The 17,294-nt window shown below is 43.2% G+C and overlaps 1 protein-coding gene across 1 annotated transcript in view; it reads right to left on the bottom strand.

The window, feature by feature from the left end:
* Positions 1-17,294, bottom strand: part of col12a1b (collagen, type XII, alpha 1b) — a gene marked incomplete at its 5' end in the record, with an annotated part of 169,013 nt that overhangs the window by 27,397 nt on the left and 124,322 nt on the right. The window contains 9 exons of the mRNA XM_080745150.1: positions 2,282-2,359; positions 3,825-3,983; positions 11,783-11,892; positions 12,747-12,889; positions 15,371-15,509; positions 15,735-15,773; positions 15,884-16,048; positions 16,612-16,755; positions 16,881-17,004. Coding sequence (XP_080601276.1) covers positions 2,282-2,359; positions 3,825-3,983; positions 11,783-11,892; positions 12,747-12,889; positions 15,371-15,509; positions 15,735-15,773; positions 15,884-16,048; positions 16,612-16,755; positions 16,881-17,004 — 1,101 coding nt within the window. The remainder of the gene's footprint in view (positions 1-2,281; positions 2,360-3,824; positions 3,984-11,782; positions 11,893-12,746; positions 12,890-15,370; positions 15,510-15,734; positions 15,774-15,883; positions 16,049-16,611; positions 16,756-16,880; positions 17,005-17,294) is intronic.

The raw sequence follows: 17,294 nt of genomic DNA, 5'->3' as shown, positions 1-17,294 counted from the left end.
TTCTGTAGACCAATTCGTCGTCCGTTGATCGACAGCAGCGGGGGGGTCAGAGTAGCAAGGAATCCTTAAAAAAAATATTACAACTCCCATAAGGGAGTGCTCTCATTGCACCAATGGGTCGCCCTCCTCCCACTCAACTGTACACTGATTGGCCCAAACTTCACCCACTACAGGCGACGGGCCAGGAGCAGACTCATTACTTGAATCAAGCTCCTGGCCTCTTCTGTAGGGTCCTACTACAGACTAATAATACTGCACACACGCCGCCAGTACTCAGAACCCCTGCTCAGTTCTTTTCCATTTGCGTTTTTCTCCAAATCTCGTCATTATACCAATGCCCTCCACGTATATAGTACCTGTCACTGATGACCCCTACCCCCTAATAACATACATTTGAGGATCAACACTATGTGATACCATGTAGGTTGTTTGTCTTGAAGCAAAAAATAAAAAATTAATCTTGATTCGGTTTTGGTTTTATTCTTTTTCACTCATCAACCATGTGGAGTCAACCAGATGCTTCTTTTCACCTGACAGCGAGGAGTTTCACCAGGAGGACATGAACACATGACGCAGAGGAACACTCCATTCCTTCACACTTCCACTCCCTGCTGAACTGACACCCCGACACACCTGTACAAGTCACTAAGTGCAGTGACCCGCAAGCACAGCCAAATGACCCCTGCCATTTTCAGCCAGCAGCTGGCTTGATGATTTAATATCAGAGAGAGAGGACTCTACTGCCAACTTAAGAGTGATGTGGGGATAAAGGTGGAAAAAAGGAAAACATAAAACGATTCTGAATCTTTCAGCGCCATATATATTTTTGCATTAAAAGGCCCTTTTTTCCTTCAGTCGTCATTGCATGATGACACATGGGAAAGCTGTTTATTTAGCCATGCCCAGCTGCTCCTTCCCTCTTTTTCCTTACAGCATTGTAGCAAAATGTGCTGAGTTTGCAACAATGGACATTGGGTCTGTGTGTGTGTGTGTGTGTGTGTGTGTGTGTGTGTGTGTGTGTGTGTGTGTGTGTGTGTGTGTGTGTGTGTGTGTGTGTGTGTGTGTGTGTGTGTGTGTGTGTGTGTGTGTGTGTGTGTGTGGAGGGGAGATCACAGTTGTAGAGAAACGCTGTTTGGACCGAAGCAACATCTGTGAAGCTAATTATCACAGTGACAGTGGAGTCCAGACACAGTATGAAATAGTGTCAGGGTTTTTCCACTGTGCCTTCACATGGAGGATGATGTAAGCGTGTCTTAAAGTAGTGATATGCAGTGGTTTCTCTTCCCCGGTCAAAGGAGAGGTGAGCCAGCAGGCATTGGAAGCATATGTTGGGGATCGAGAACTACCTCTTTTGTACACAGGTCACAGAATTCACCTGCTACTTTAAGTACTCTACAGAGCCAGAGAGCTTTTTACAACATGAGACGACCTCTGGACATACGAACAGGTGTACGTTTGCCATTATGTGTTTTAAACAAACACACAAAACCCTCGTACATGTGTAAGAGAAATTTGATGTCTCCCCGTGACCCAAATTACTAGTGAAAATACAAGCTCACAACACGTCATGATAAGATGAGCTGTGAGCTATTTTCATTACTTAGAAAAATATATTTTATGTTTTATTTATGCATATAAAAAAAAAAATATATATATATATATATATATTAATAAATATATATAATATTATATAATTATTATATAATAATAAATATTGGAAAAGAAAAAGGGAATATTTACGAAACACAGGTCTAAAGCGTCCATGTGCAACTGTTATACCATTATAAGCCAATCAGAATGTATTCAGGTAAAAGCTGCAATCCATATCATGTCCTACTTGGGTTTCAAACCCACGTCCCCACTCCCCAGTGTGAGCACTGACATTTCTACTGTTGAGCCATACTAGAAAGCTTATTTTGGGTAAAGAATGTATTGCGTTTTGGGCTACTCTACCATACAAATTCTAAATAAAATTTTTACACACAAAAGAGTTATGGATAGCAGCTTTAACCGCTTTCAATGAAAAGTTTCGAAATTAGTTCAAATAGACGTCTGGAAAGAGTCTGCTGCTGACCGATGACCTGGTCATCAAATTATTGGCTCAGAAATGTGACGAAAAGATCTCCATGAATTCAAGGCTTCATGGGGTGTGTAATTGATAGCAAATAAGTAACTTTTTGGGAGAACTACTCCTTTAAGTGGTTTTAAAGAGGATGTTCCTATAGTGATGTGCCCAGTTTAACGATAAGTGACTCCACCCATCGGTGGGGTCTTGTCTTACCATAGAAGGAAGGTCGCAGCATCTGTCTCTGCTAGACCAGGCCAAGTTGCAGACGATATCAAACATCTGGAGCTGGAACTATGGAGGAGGGAGAGAGGGGGGGGGGGGAAAGGATGAAATAAAAAACAGGGGAATGGTGTTGTGCTCTTTGATACGCCCCTCCACATCCCCAAAAAACAAACACAAAAACAGAGCAGAATGCAGTGCAGGCGTAGCAAATCAGATGGAGTTTAGAGTGGATCCTCTTGCCGCGGCCTGCGTGTTGACGGCTTCATGGCTTACTGATGCAATGGTATAACAATGCAAATCTTTTGCAAATATTTAGACATTCTTGTAAGCCGAGATCAATATAAGAGCTGGTCAGAACAGTGCTAGATGACCCTGATTCCCATTACAGAATGCAGAAATGGAGTGAAATCAAATTAAAACACTGATTATAATAACACAGAGAGTCAGTAAGAAGACGAATGTATTTCAAGAGTTCAAATGTAGAGTATATTCTAATCTGTACACTATAAGGTTCTAGATATCCACCATTTCAATAAATGTATGCCTGCTCGGTCAAAACTATCCCGGCATTTAAATGAAATAACATCAGTTTACCATTGAAGTTGTAAGTCATTTTAAGGCCTTTAGACGTGTATGATATTTGATCCTTAGGGTAGAACAGTGTGTTTTTGAATTATTGCCTTGTGAATTTCAGATGTGCAGCATTTGGGAATGTAACCCATCAAACATTAACAAGCCTTTAATTGCAACAATTAACTCTCAACTAGCACATTTCCTGTTTGGAAGTGTTGAGCTCGAACTTGAGCTTGAACTTTTATGGAAAATGTGAACCAACTCTGCAGTGCAGTCAGACACGGCTAAGAGTTGCCCATAAGGCCCTTGTACTGACTAGATGCTGCACTAAACGCTCATTGCAATTAGGAACAAAACTTTGCTCTGTCTAGACCAGTGATTCTAAAAGTGTGGTCTGTGGACATCCAGGGGTCTTTGGGAGGATTCCAGGGAGTCGCCAGCAAAATATGGAACAGTGCAAAAGCTTGAGCCCTAAAATAGCCAATCTACAAGCTCACAATGCGTCACATCACGACACATTGAGAGCTTGTAGACTGCTATTTCCAAAACATTTTGGATAAATCTTGTCCATAGCACAAGATCAGATCTGTGGCCAAATACATATCAATTTGGCGGTCCTTAACAAGAAAAGGTTTGAGAACTACTGGTCTAGACTGATACAAGAGAGACGGGGTTGATGGATGGTGGCTATGTCATTAAGAGTTATTTTACAGTTCAACTCAGTTCAGTTCTTTACTTGTTTCACCTAATTTCTCGGTGTCCTCACCTCCCTCCCCCACATTTCACTATACATTCTTAACCGCTATAATTCATGGCCTTGTGTTTTCCGTCAGTCTTTTACTGAGACAGATCCAGTGTCAGAGCCAACTTGGACATCCTCAACTTAATTCATTACACATTCGTTCATAAAACCTCATCTTAATTCTTCATGACGGACCTGGTTTCAGGGTTCACTACTTACAGTTGCAGACTGTCCTGCGGAGCCGATGGACTTGGACATCTTGCCAAGGACCTGATATCCGTCACTGGACGTGTTTCCAGCAGGCTTGATCTCTTTCTCTGCCACCTCCTGGCAGTCAATGTTCAGCTTGACACTGGACGGGGAAACCATGACGTGCAGCTGTGGGGAGATAGCGGTGGGTGGGTGGATGGGTGAGAGAGTGAGAGCGAGAGCGAGAGACAGAGACAGAGACAGAGACAGAGAGAAAGGAAACAGGCAGAGGGGAAAGTATAGATGATAGAGGGGAAAGAGAGCAGAAGCCTTTATTATAACAAGACCTTCCAAGACCAAGTCGTGACTTGTGTGTCTGCTTTATATATCCTGATAGCCTGCAACTTATTAGGGTATGGTTGAGTCTGGCAATGGACCCCAGCCGTGCACTGTGGATGTGCCGTTTCCTCCCTACAGTAGTACTGTTTACTGTTTACAAAGAGCCTGTCAATATTCACCAAATCAAAATAGAACGTGGTACCAACTACCTGGAACATATACTGTCTATCTGTTTCTCCTATAGAGACACGGTAATATTTGCTACCTGTCTATTATTTCTTTATGTAGCAATGTAGGGCAGGTGTCTTCAACAGGGGGCCCTCCAAATCTTTGTGTGATAGAAACCTTTTTCTCCTTTTTTATCTTAACCACTTGAACCTAGTGTCAATGTTCTGAGAACTTTAGCCAAAAATAACAGATCTACAAGCTCACAGCGCCTCACGCTGCGAGGCGTTGTGAGCTTGTAGATCAGCTATTTTCGGAGGGGAAAAAGGGTTAGGGTTAGTACAAAGTGAAAGGCCAAGTTTATTAAGTATTGACGGTTCAAGTGGTTAAATATCTGAAAACACAACTGGACATGAATTCAAAATACACTGATGATTGTGCTGTCAAACAATGACACTATGGAATCTCTGAAAAGGTTGTGGGGGTCCCTGCTTCATCTTTCTCTTAACTAAGGGGTCTTTGGCCTGAAAACGTTGAAGAACCCTGTCCTATAGAGACCCGGTAATATTTGCTACCTTTCATGTCTATTATTTCTTTATGTAGCGATGTAGGGGATTGTTAGTGCATTCTCCTCGCTCACACTGAAGCTTAATTTCAAATTCATCACAAAGTTTTAACTGTAAAAGTGTCGCTCACTTGACTCAGATTATAATCCTCTATCCTTCTATATCTTGTCACCATTTTGATAGATGCTTTTTATAATAAGCCGATCTGTGTTGGTTACTTGTTCATATGTTTTGCTCTTTAGATTTGTTTTTCTTGATACTAAGATGCAACATTATGTCTATATATTATTTAGACACATGTCGTTTAGACAGTTACTATGTTTGATGTTTACCTGGTATACCCATTTCTTTGAAGCACTACATTGTTCTCTTTGCAATCTACTTAAAGGGGAAGACCACCCATTTTCAATATTGAAATATGTCATTAATATACCTTAGAGGAGTTGTGTGGAAATAGAAAAAAAGTTCCCCCCCTTCTGTGTTGCCTAGAACTGGAGGATTGATTTTGGGGTTTGTATTGTAAAGTACAATGTGTGATGTCATCAAGTTGTAATTTACAATACAAACCCCAAAATCAATCCTCCAGTTCTAGGCAACACAGAAGGGGGGGAACTTTTTTTCTATTTCCACACAACTCCTCTAAGGTATATTAATGACATATTTCAATATTGAAAATGGGTGGTCTTCCCCTTTAAGTGACTATTTACAATATTGTCTGTTGACTAGTATTTACTCTGATTGCAAATTGTACAGTACAGCAAGTCACTCTGGATAAGAGCATCTGCTAAATGCCTAAATTGTAAATTGTATAATAGTACAACTTTGAAGCGCTTTGAACTCATTCTTGTTTTATGCAGGTCTAACACATAAGGCTTGACTTATAGTTGGTTGCGCACCAGTGTCGCTTGCCAAAGACAGCCAATCTTCAAGCTCACACCGCTTTGCAATTGTAAATCAGGCAAAACCCTCTGTCCTCAAATCTCCCTTGCCCCCCTCCTCACATGACCTCACTTTGTGGTTCACCATGAAAACTGCTTCCTTGCACTCTCGTTCCCCTCAAAGCCAAGCTTACACAAGCAGTGGCTAGTCTGGGGCGAGCTCAGCTGTAACTCTGTAATCACATTCTTAGTGAGCAGGAAAATGTTGCATTTACAAATCTATGCGACTGCCTCGGGGGGATTATTGGCAACCACGGTTCTGAGGTTGTGGTCAGCGTCTGCGGAAATGCAGAGGCATGTTTCAGCAGATCACTGAGGCAGCGGCAGGGAAGGCTCATGTCTAAGGCATTCAGTAGTTTATGGAGAGTGTGAGACATTTTCTGATGGGAGAAAAAGGTCAAAATACGCCACTGATTTCATGTCAATCCAGCCTGGAAAGTATTCACATAAACTGTGTGTGCGTGCGTGCGTGCGTGTGAGAGGAGTTGGATTACAGAAGGAGATGTCCAACTAAAAAGAAATGGAATTGCACTTTATTTGATGTCCCAGGTTAGAGATTGTATTTAGGTGTGTTGATCCAAGCTTATTTGTAAAGGTATAGTAAGTGGTCAAACACTGAAAATAGTTGCAAGACCAGCATATTTTATGCATTTTACAATTTTGAGGTGTAATTGAAAATCACATATAACCTAAAACAATGTAATTCTAAATTCTTGATAGTGTGGCTTCCTACAGTACGTGAAAAATGACACATTCAATATAAGACTAAACACCTAAAAACATGTAAAGTGATTTCCTGCAGCAACAACAACTAAAAAGGGTGACGGCACTTTTACTCAAAAGACAGTTAGCAAATAACAGTAGTTCATGCAGTTCAATAGTAGCCCTTGGCTTCCACTTAACGAGCGATTCCGTTTTTCTATAAAGTGCAGGACTGCAGGTACAGTACCATGTAACTAAAGGGTTGGCTCTCCAGCTAAATTGCTAGGTTGAGGACCTATTACAGAAGAGCAGCTGAGAGTGCTGACAGAGGGGTGTTGAGGACAGCAAACAGCTGAAAGACGCTCATCAACGCCAAGGTCATCCCCGCCCACCCTGCTTTCTGCAGGTGGCTGTGTCTTCCCTGACCCCAGGTCACTGGGTCAAAGTTCACACCCTCCCGTCCCTACACACTCTCCTCCCCATGTTACACAATAAAACCCTCTGCGTGAATTGTATCCCTTTGTGTACTCTGAGAGTAAATACAAATGTAACCAAATGGACCTGTAAAGGCCAGAGTTAAATGAACTGTGTATGCATGCATGGTTCATCATACTCTGAATCTCTACCAAACAGCGGGGTATGAAAGGATAGTAGCTAATGGTTACAGGTTCATTCCTCAATACAATCAATGAGCACCAATCAACAGCCATTAAAAGCTTAGGGTACACTAAAGCCCTTTGCACACAGGACAGTTGCGTTTCTTCCGTTTGCTGTATGAATAAAACGCATTGGATTTGGTGTGCAATGCTGTGCGGAATCGTCGCTGCGGATCGAGTTTTTTACCGCATGCGACAAGACGCACAAATCGAACTGGGTTCGATCGAGAAAAAAAACGCACGGCCGCAGCCACTCGTCTCACGGCCAATTCGGATCCGGTGTGCATGAGGTCGTAGAGAATCATTGTTTTCTTTTTAAAAAGTGAAATTGTCCGTTTTATCTGTACGGATAAACGCGCCTGTGTGCAAAGGGCTTTACGCTGTCCAGCGGATTTGACCCCTCCTAACCACCACACATCCTGCCCTGAGATTGGGAGGTCGGGGGTCAATCTGAGTCATACCAATGCCTCCTCGCTTGGCACTCAGCATCAAGTTAGGTATGGATTGGGATTAAGTCCCAGGGACATACTGTACTAGCATCATATCCAGGGGGTGTATATGTAAACCAGTAAGACGCCATAATGGCGAGGGGTGACCGTCAGGGGGTCTCGACCCGCAGGTTGACGGCCTCACACTAAGGAAACAGGAGATAGGCTCCTGAACTATGGGCCACATGGCTCGGGAACCATAGGTTCTCCAAACACTGTTGATTTAGTTGACTAAAACTATGACAAAAAATGTTTGTCAACTACCTTTTTTTCTCTGATGAAATCAGAATAATTTTTTTATAAAAACTAAATAAAAACTAAGCTATGATGACTAAAACTAATACTAAATATACATCAAAATTAGCACTGTCCCCCATACCACTTACTGTAGGAGCAGAGTGCAGCCACAGTGCAGCGCCCGGGGACTGACTCCAGTACCTTGGACAACGATGGACAGCCATGTCTCCTTGACACTCACTGTAAGTCTCTCATGACACAAGTAAAATTCGATTTTATGACCGTTTCCCACAGGAAAGGCCTCCCGCCCCAACCTATCATGAATCTCAGCAGAAAAGATGCTTACTGGCACGTGCACTAATCTGTTTCACTGTGGCTTGAAAGAGGTATCATCCAGCGATGATGTCTGATCACTAACACAGAGCAACCTCACAGAGAGGATCTTCACCGCCAGGTCTCTTTCTTTTATCTCCCATGTGTGGGAGGCTGCGGGGTCCTTCAATAATCCTGGACAGATCAGTCCATTTGACTCCACGTTGCTGGTAAAGACATTTTGGGGAGTAACTGGGAAAAGATCTGTGCCGCGCTGAGTTTGCTGCTTTGCTAAGTGCAGCGAGGGGAAAAAGGATTATGTAAATCAGGGTGAGTGGGGATGTGGTGGAACGCAGGCCATCGCCTCTCACCACAACAGTGTTCTCTCTAAACCTGGCAGCCGCGTCTAAGGCAACAAAACTCTCAACATCAATCTCGATAGGGAGGGCTGTTTTCAGAGACAGGTCTAAATCATGTTTGTTTGCGCCGTGCGCTGGCAGCAGACGGCAAGCTCCATGAATCAAAATTAAAATGTTAAACACCAGTTTCCAGTTCTATGATTGGCAGGGATTTAGAAAAGGAAAAAGCATTTGTAATCCTCCTTTTACAGTGGTTTGATATCCCTCTAAACCCAAGTAAATATGCAGACAATCACAGAATAACTAACCAGTTATTCAACTTCAAGTTGATGTTCACAGATTTTGAACTCACAGGACCGTTAAAATTGTCCTTGAGCAAGACAGTGGGCAGTGCTGTGTGGCTGAACTCTGAACTCCTTCTGAACAGCAGCAGAAGAAAGGATAAACCTCCTCCTCCTCCTCCTCAGGGCCTGTCTGCCGATCTATCCATCATCCAGTCTTCGACACATTTATGTTCTAAGTATGTTTGTAAACTTGAATACATGCATACTTGTGTATAGTGTACACTATTTCACGCTGAGCCTTGTAAGGCAGCTGTAGGAAAAAAAAGCTCAGCCTATTCACATACTGTATGCAGGGAGGTAAAACCACAAAATGCCATCAGCCGCCCCTGAAGCAACGTCAAGTACTCTCCTGCGGTCTGCTACCAGAGGCAAGGACGAGGGCTCTGGGCCAGAGAGTCAAGCTGCACTGAGGCAACAGCAGACGAGAAAGGGAAAAACGGAGGGGGAGACGAGGGAAGGACGGACGGGATGGATAGGAGTCCTGAAAAGAGAAAATCCTCCCCCATTCTGGCATTCTTCAGAGCATCTGATGTAATTGTTTAATAGCTCTAGCAGTGACCCAATATTTTCCAGACCAGTGAGCCAGCAGTGACTGCAGCGGATTTTTTAATGGTCCCCCCCCTCAAAAAAAGAGCTTATAGATTCTTGTGAAAGTTTACTATCCGGTTGTACGGCTGTCTGCACTGCCATCCTCCCCCCCCAGTAGTGCTTACAGTAAAATGCCCCGTGTCTGCAGCATACTGTATGACGGAACCCAGCAAATAATTAGTTGCGCACCATTACCGTGTGCTGAAAGTAGCCGCAATGTGTCGCAGGGCAGCTTGTAGATCAGCTATTTTCATAGCATCTCTCTGTAGCATTGCTTCAGCTGTGCTGTGTAATGCTTAAAGTAATTTAATTAGCTAATTGAAGCAAAACTCCTCTAATCAATGTCATCATTCAGCTAATGCAAACACAGGTTATCGAAGCCTTATCGAATAGACTCTATACGGTGAGGGGAGTCCAGTCACGTGTTTGGCATTCAGCTGAGCAATCAGTGCCTTGCTTAGTGGCAAAAGGCTGGAATGAAGGTTGAACGCTGCACATGATAGAATGGCTTAGTCTAAACCAGTGGTTCAGAACCCCCTCAATAAACCCTGAGGGTCCCTGGACCTCACTTGGAGAACCACTGGTCTAACCAATAGGCCATTTTCTCGCTAAATGAGTAATATTATGTACCTAAATAAAATAACTACTTTGTGCCTTTCACATTAACTTCAAGGGATCTATTACTTGCAGTCCAGCCCATTGAACACACTGCACTGACAGCGTATCATGTTTATCAGATGAAAAACACATTCTGTATCTGTTCAGACTCATCTTTCAGGAGGAAAATAATGGAAAATAACAACCATTTTCACCCATGCATTTTTTCCTTTTAATCATACAATGGGCCTTTCTTTTTCTTCCGACTTCAAGGAACTAACTCAGACCATAAACAATAATAAACTCGATAACCTGTTTTTTCCATGACACCGATGTCATTCTCGGTGAAGCTCAACCTCTCGAGGGACAACCGCCAAATGGAATCAGTTCAGCTCAGGTCATACTGTCTTTTTGATAAGCCTGCGCCCACACAAGTCTAGCAGGAGACTGCTAGCCGTCTCCATCACTTGATTAGCTAATCAATGACACGCAGCACGCACGCACGCACGCGCACACACACACACACACACACACACACACACACACACACACACGCGCGCGCGCGCGCGCGCGCACGCACGCACGCACGCATGCAAGCACACACACACGTTTCCACTTCTCAAGCACCAAGCTGGAGTGGTTCTCAAAGTGGGGTTCGGGGACCCCCAGTGGCCCTTGAAGGGGTTCCAGGGGGTCCCCAGCCAAATGTGTTATATACTGTATACTGTAGGCCTACAGCATCACACATCACAATCATTTTAACCCCTTTATCCATATTTTATATACCGTAAGTAACACAAATCTTCTCTTCTGGGGGGGTCCCTGGCACAAAACATATTCAGATGGGGGTCCGTGTCCAAACATATATCAATTTGGGGGTCCTTGGCGGTTCTTGGCACGGAAAAGGTTGAGAGCCACTGGTGTAGAGGGCCATCTGTTTGCCCGAGCAGAGTCCAAGCAACACGTGTCTGCAGCTGTATCTATAATATACAACACATTTGGAATGCCAGCTATTCAGAGGATCGGTACGAGCCTCACGATGGCCAACAAGAACAAAGGAGAGAAAGACGGTTTGATTGATGCGCCACACCCCTGGTTTCCCCTTGAAATGTTACATAATTCAACCATCAAAGTGATCCAGTTTTCCATAGGCTCATAAGGTTTCACGTCGAAGTCATTCTCTAGTCGAGGAGATGCAACTGTTTGTGATCAAAGACACTTTTGGGATTCAGTTGTAGAACCGTGCTCTGCATAGGAAATAACGTGGAGAGTTCTTGGCGCTGCTCGTTTAGGTTCGTATAACTTTGCATGTTTCTATAACTATTATCAGAGCCTTGCATTTATCTGAAACTGCACTACTGCAATATTTTTGTTCCACCCTCAATTATTGATACAAAAAGATCATAATTATCTACAAGATCAGTTGTTTTTGCTATTTTTGACCATTTTGGCAATACAATGACATGCACAAAATAGAGATGCCAGGTTTAAAGTAGTTAAAGAGTTATGCAACTTTACACCCAACTCGTTTCTACTGTACATGGCAGGTTGTGTGACCCTCTGAAATTAAAACAGAATGACTAAAACATCCCTCACATTAAATGAAAAATCTCCAAAGATCGTAGGGTACTTAACGATGTGTTCTATTGCTTTAAGAGCATGGTCCAGTGTATCCACAGCCACTCAGCAGTGTTTACCTTGTGGAAGCTTCCATGGAAGATTCTCTTCACTTGATCACTGTCAAATGTTACTCTCTGGACCTCTCCCCGCTCGTCCTTGTTATAAAATGATACTGTTTTGCCGGAGGCTGCAAGAGAGAGGCAGAGAAACAGAGAGAGAGAGAGAGAAAGCACACAGATTGCTCTCCTTATTCTGTGTGAAGTATCTGTGATGAGTCCTTAAACTAAAAACAGGGGCCAAACAAAACCCTCTCCCGGGAGTGGATTTCTGCAAAGCCAAGCAGATAGATGCAGCTTGGTGAAAAGCTGTCCTGCAAACAACAAAAGCTAGGTGGGGGTCTGAAGTTAGCCGATGACATGGGATGCTTGTGGTGCAGCAGTCGGAGCGGTTATCAATTGGAGCCTGAGGGGACTGCTGGGGCCCATTACATTTACTCCTTTTCACAAGAAAGATACTGTGGCCCCAATGAGACGCAGCTGCTTTACTTGTCCTCTCTGCATATTTTTACATTGCTTGGTTTTTAATGCCGGTGTACTCTGCCTATAAACATTGTCTCTGCCATACAGATGTAACCATGGTCAAAATCCCTCACTTTTGGATGCATGTGTACTCAATTAATGCTAAATTATTTGCTACGGAAGGAATTGTTTGGGAGAAACTGGGGCAATTTGCAGCATTTGGACATCACAAGAAGGGCTGTTACAACAAACAAACTATGTAGTGTTACAATATATGCATTTGGCATTCTGCAATATGGTGTTTAAGAGATAGATAATTGTCTGGGGAAAAGACAGATGAATGCATGGAGAGCAACTGGTACAATGGCTACCACTGTAGGCCTATACAGTATACAAACATACATACAATCAAATAATTCAGAGGAACATTGCATTGGCTAGTACAGCTGTACTCCCAGTACTGACTTCAATAATGACACATAAGCCTATTCAGCAGATAAACAGAGAAGAGAGGAATAGTTACAGTCAATTGTGAGTCCGGTCTCTGGCTTGTGATCACTGCTGGACACCTGCCATATGTCAAAGGCCTCGGCAGGTGAGTCTGGCAGCAGACGGAACATCAAGATGATTGTGTAGGAGTGTGGAAGGCCTTCTGGGTGGATGTCCCTGGATAAACACAAGATGTATGGAGAATACTGAAGGCTGAACAACAAGGATTTAACCACTTTCAACCTGGTCAGCTATTTTTGTGCGACACCGTCATACAACAAAGTAGAAAGTGGTTCAAGTGGTTAAGGTAACGGGATTGCATTTATATAGTGCCTTTCTCCAAAGCACTTTACAATGTATTTCATAATCACCCACTCAGTCAGGGGTGGGGACCTGGTTCTGCTTTAAGATTCACTCAGCTAATGCATGCTCAGATGGTTCTGAAGAGCGTTTGGGGGGGGGGGGGGGGGGGGGGCTCAGTTGGGGGTTTCCCAGTCGGCCCTCTCTACCCATTCAGCTATGGTCACCCAACAACCGATGGCACAGGACACCATGCAAGGCATCAAACTGTTCATCGGGAGCAGTTAGGGGTTAAGTGTCTTGCTCAAGGACACTTTGTCACGCAGCCAGGAAGAGCTGGGGATCGAACCAGGAACATTTTGATAGGAAATGTAGAAAATGTTTTTATCAATGTTGACCTGTTATCTCTCCTATGGTACAGTACCAACATCAATACAGCATGGAATTGGGGACAAAATCGTATTCAACTACAACAAAATATTCTAAGTCTTGCGTCTGAGAGGCAAAATCTCATCAAATGGTGGTCTTTGGCTCAAATGCCGAATAGATAATGGACCTTGATATGAAAAGGGTTGAAGACCACTGCTGTAGATCCATTTTGTGAGGGGAAAAAACAAACAGAACAGGGAACCTATTTGATTGCTGACACGTGTATGTAAGTGTGCGTCCATGCGTGCACGTATACGTCCATATATTTTGTGTGGGCGCCATGCAATTACGTCACCGTGTTACTGACACTAACACTTAAAAGTGTGTGTTTGTGTGATCGAGGCAGCGGCACGGATGGCTTTGAACTGGGCTGAGAGAAGACAATGTTGTGCCAGAGGTTGAGAATGAACTGGAAAGCTCTTTTTAAAAAGGTCCACTACATTCTCTGATGACTCACTGGGACAGGCGATCCTAACAGAGTTTACAGGACATCATAAATCCATTGACCCAGTTTTCTTCAGAGGCAAGAAGCTCTCGGCTGTTTCTCTGGACATAGCTGGGCAAGATGCATCATGTTACTGACACACAGCACAGTCTTCAAGCTGCTAAGACCAGCAGTCTCGCCAGAACCTCACACTGTACAACCCTGACTTGATTTCTTAACAGATTGGTTAAAACAATTATTTTTCTTTAGATCATTACACTTTTAACCCTCAGAGTTAACACTAAAATTAACATATGTTGCAGTGTTTACAGTGCTCACACATGGTCTCAAGTGAAGGTGTAGTGATTAAGTGATACATAATACAGATATAAGCATCTTATTAGGAGTCACACGTTTTACCCCAAGGTCTGGAAAGTACATTACACCACATGGAGCCATGACTGTCCTTAATGAGTACCAGTTCTACATGACTGCATATCTGAGAAGACAGATGTGTGTTGGGCTCACTCTTTGATTTGAAACTATTGGCTATGGCATCATTTTAATAATCCCCTTATAAGCTGCAGTTGCGGTGAAGGAACATGTATAAGAACCTGACTATGTATTTGGTTTAATGTCATGCATGGCCAGAGGACATTAAAATGGATGTGATTAGCAACATATACAGTAAACACCAGATTGTAGCAGGCTACAGTCATCCCCATGTGCAAGCCATCAGCTCACATGCTCTTGGTAGCAACAGACTACAGGTTAGAAGAGCTGGTTAATGACCTAAAAGGTCAACGGTTCAAATCTCCCCCCCAACCAGCAGGGAACATGATTGTTTGGGAAAGTGAACAAGTCCTTATGTTTTCCTCCCTTCAAAAAGGATAAGTATGTTTTTAAAAAGTGAAAACCAGCTCACGACTCAACCAGTGGTCCGGGGGATCACCAGTGGTCCTTGAGGGGGTTCCAGGTGGTCCCTTGCTAAATGATGGAGAGTTGGTAACTCTCCATCAGGGAATAACTTTAACACCTGCAATGGCTAGTTTTAATTTAAATTTTCATAAGTTGCATTTCCACTGTGTACAGCTTTTCTGTGGCTAAGTTTCAGAGTATAATGATATGCACTCTCAATTATTATTGACTCATTATCAGTCCTATAGTACCACATCTATACAGCATGGAATTGTGGAAAAAATCGTATCCAACGATAACAAAAATATTAAATGTTTGAGAGGCTAAATCCTGTATAAATAATGGACGTTGATATTAAAAAGGTTAAAAACCACTGGCTTAAGTGGTTAACAACCAAAAACTCTTCAGTGAGGTCAAGTCCCGCTCAAGATCTCTAATGTATGTCAACACTGCTCTCTCTCCGTTTACCTCCTAACCCCTCTATTGTATCTCTCTCCACACGCACGCACACACACAGAGCTTTGGAGATACATTCATGTATACACAGCACAAGAACAGTATATATTCATTATGTCATCCTAACTCACGCTGTGGGCTGGGTGAGGAAAGCGTCCTTGTGCAGCCTGTAGGCTGTGTAGCTGTTGAATGAACCTGGTTCCATTGAAACTCCCTTGATGTAGCTGTAGGTTTTCTCTGTCAGGTTGAAGGCCTCCAGCATCCTGAAGCCTGGAACGAACACAAAAATTGAACCACAGCCCGGACAAAGTTGCACCAACATTTAGCCATACGATAAGAGTTTTGTTCTTGTATATTGTTTATGTTTATTATTATGCTGCTACAATGACCAGCACAAAGATAATTTTACTCGTGTGCAATCGTACACAAAACTCTATATTTTTGCTTCTGTATTGTAGAGGTATGATTTCAGAGACCCAAAGCATGGGTACTTACCAGGTGAAGTGAAACCATTCACGAAAATCAAGGGACAGGCTGGGGAACAGAAACATAAAAACCAAGCTTTACTTCATGTTCCTCAATATTGAGTAATAATACTATAAATATTCTTCCGTAATGAATAAAAGAACATTGCACAGACGTACATGATGTGGCAGTTTCGCAAATGAACGTGATCAGGTTGTCTCTGATGGTGCTGAAAGCATCAAAGTCGTCCACAACAAAGATGTGCCTCTCGCTCGGCTTGCTGCCAATGTTCTGCAGTTCAACGAAGTCCACGTCGGCAACGCCAACCACAAACACACTGTAACCTGGTGATGGAAGATACACGTGAATTCAGAACACCAGTTTTTGTGCTAAAGTACATACTGTATAGGGGCGGCAGTGGCTCAGGAAGTTAAACCGGAAGGTTCCCAGTTCGATCCTGGGGTCCCCCAGAGTTAGTGTCAAAGTGTCGTTGGTGCCTTGCATGGTTTTCTCCGCTATAGGTGTATGAATGAGTGAATGTGATGCACAATCATTGTAAAGCTACTTGGATAAAGGCGCTATATAAATGTACCATTTACCATTTATTAGCCATTTAGAGATGATAGAACAAATATTATTTTGGGCTATTACACACAGGAAAATCATGAGAGTTTAAAAAGGACCCCTAAGGGTCTGAGAGCTATAATATGATGATGTCTTAATAGGAAAACTCACCGATCTAACTAGCTTCGGCCTCACAAAAGTGATTAGCCAACATCACTATGGCTGCTGTACATAGTTATGTGTATTGTTGCATTTGTGTACAGTCATGTCCTCACGCCGAACACCGGATGTAAACATATCCATATGTCTGAGCAGCTGTGGAACAAACACTGTGGCCCCTTACCGGCGTGTTGCAGTGTAGCTGCATTTTTGTTCACTTCATCCTGAGAGCGTCCATCTGTGATCGCCACAACAATTTTGGGAACACTCCTCCTCTTTCCGTTCTGAATAGAGAAGGCCTTCTCGTAGGTGTGCTTCAGGGCATGGCCTAGTTAAAAGATAAGACGAAGAAAAGGGTGACTTTGAATAGATGATGATTTGGGCTGTGGGGTCATAATTATATGGTTGCAACTAATTTAGTACTTATGTTGGAATGTAAGAAAATAGACTGACCTGTTTTGGTGTTTCCTCCGCGGTATTTAATCAGTTCAAGAGCGGACAGGATTATGCCCTTGTCTTGGTAAGCGTTCAGCCTGAATTCTGTCTTAGCATCATCACTGTACTGCACAAACGATACCTGTTTAGAAAGACAAGAGGGTGACTTTAGCAAAATAGACCCAAAAACAAGCAGTTACAATGAACCCTTATCACGTTAACAGTGACGCACGCACGCACGCACGCACGCACGCACGCACGCACGCACGCACACGCACACACACACACACACACACACACATTATGTCATGGGACTACACTACAGTATGAGCCCTGCTTTTCTGCCATTCACTAGGATACTGGAGTCTTTCCTTTTATTTGTCTCTTGGAGTCACTATAGGGATGGAGTGCATGCGTGCAGCCCTTGGAAAC

This window comes from Nannobrachium achirus, assembly GCF_963921795.1.
Source record: "Nannobrachium achirus genome assembly, chromosome: 16".
NCBI lineage: Eukaryota > Metazoa > Chordata > Actinopteri > Myctophiformes > Myctophidae > Nannobrachium > Nannobrachium achirus.
Note: the sequence above shows the minus strand (reverse complement) of the source record. Positions and strands in the feature narration are given on the sequence as shown.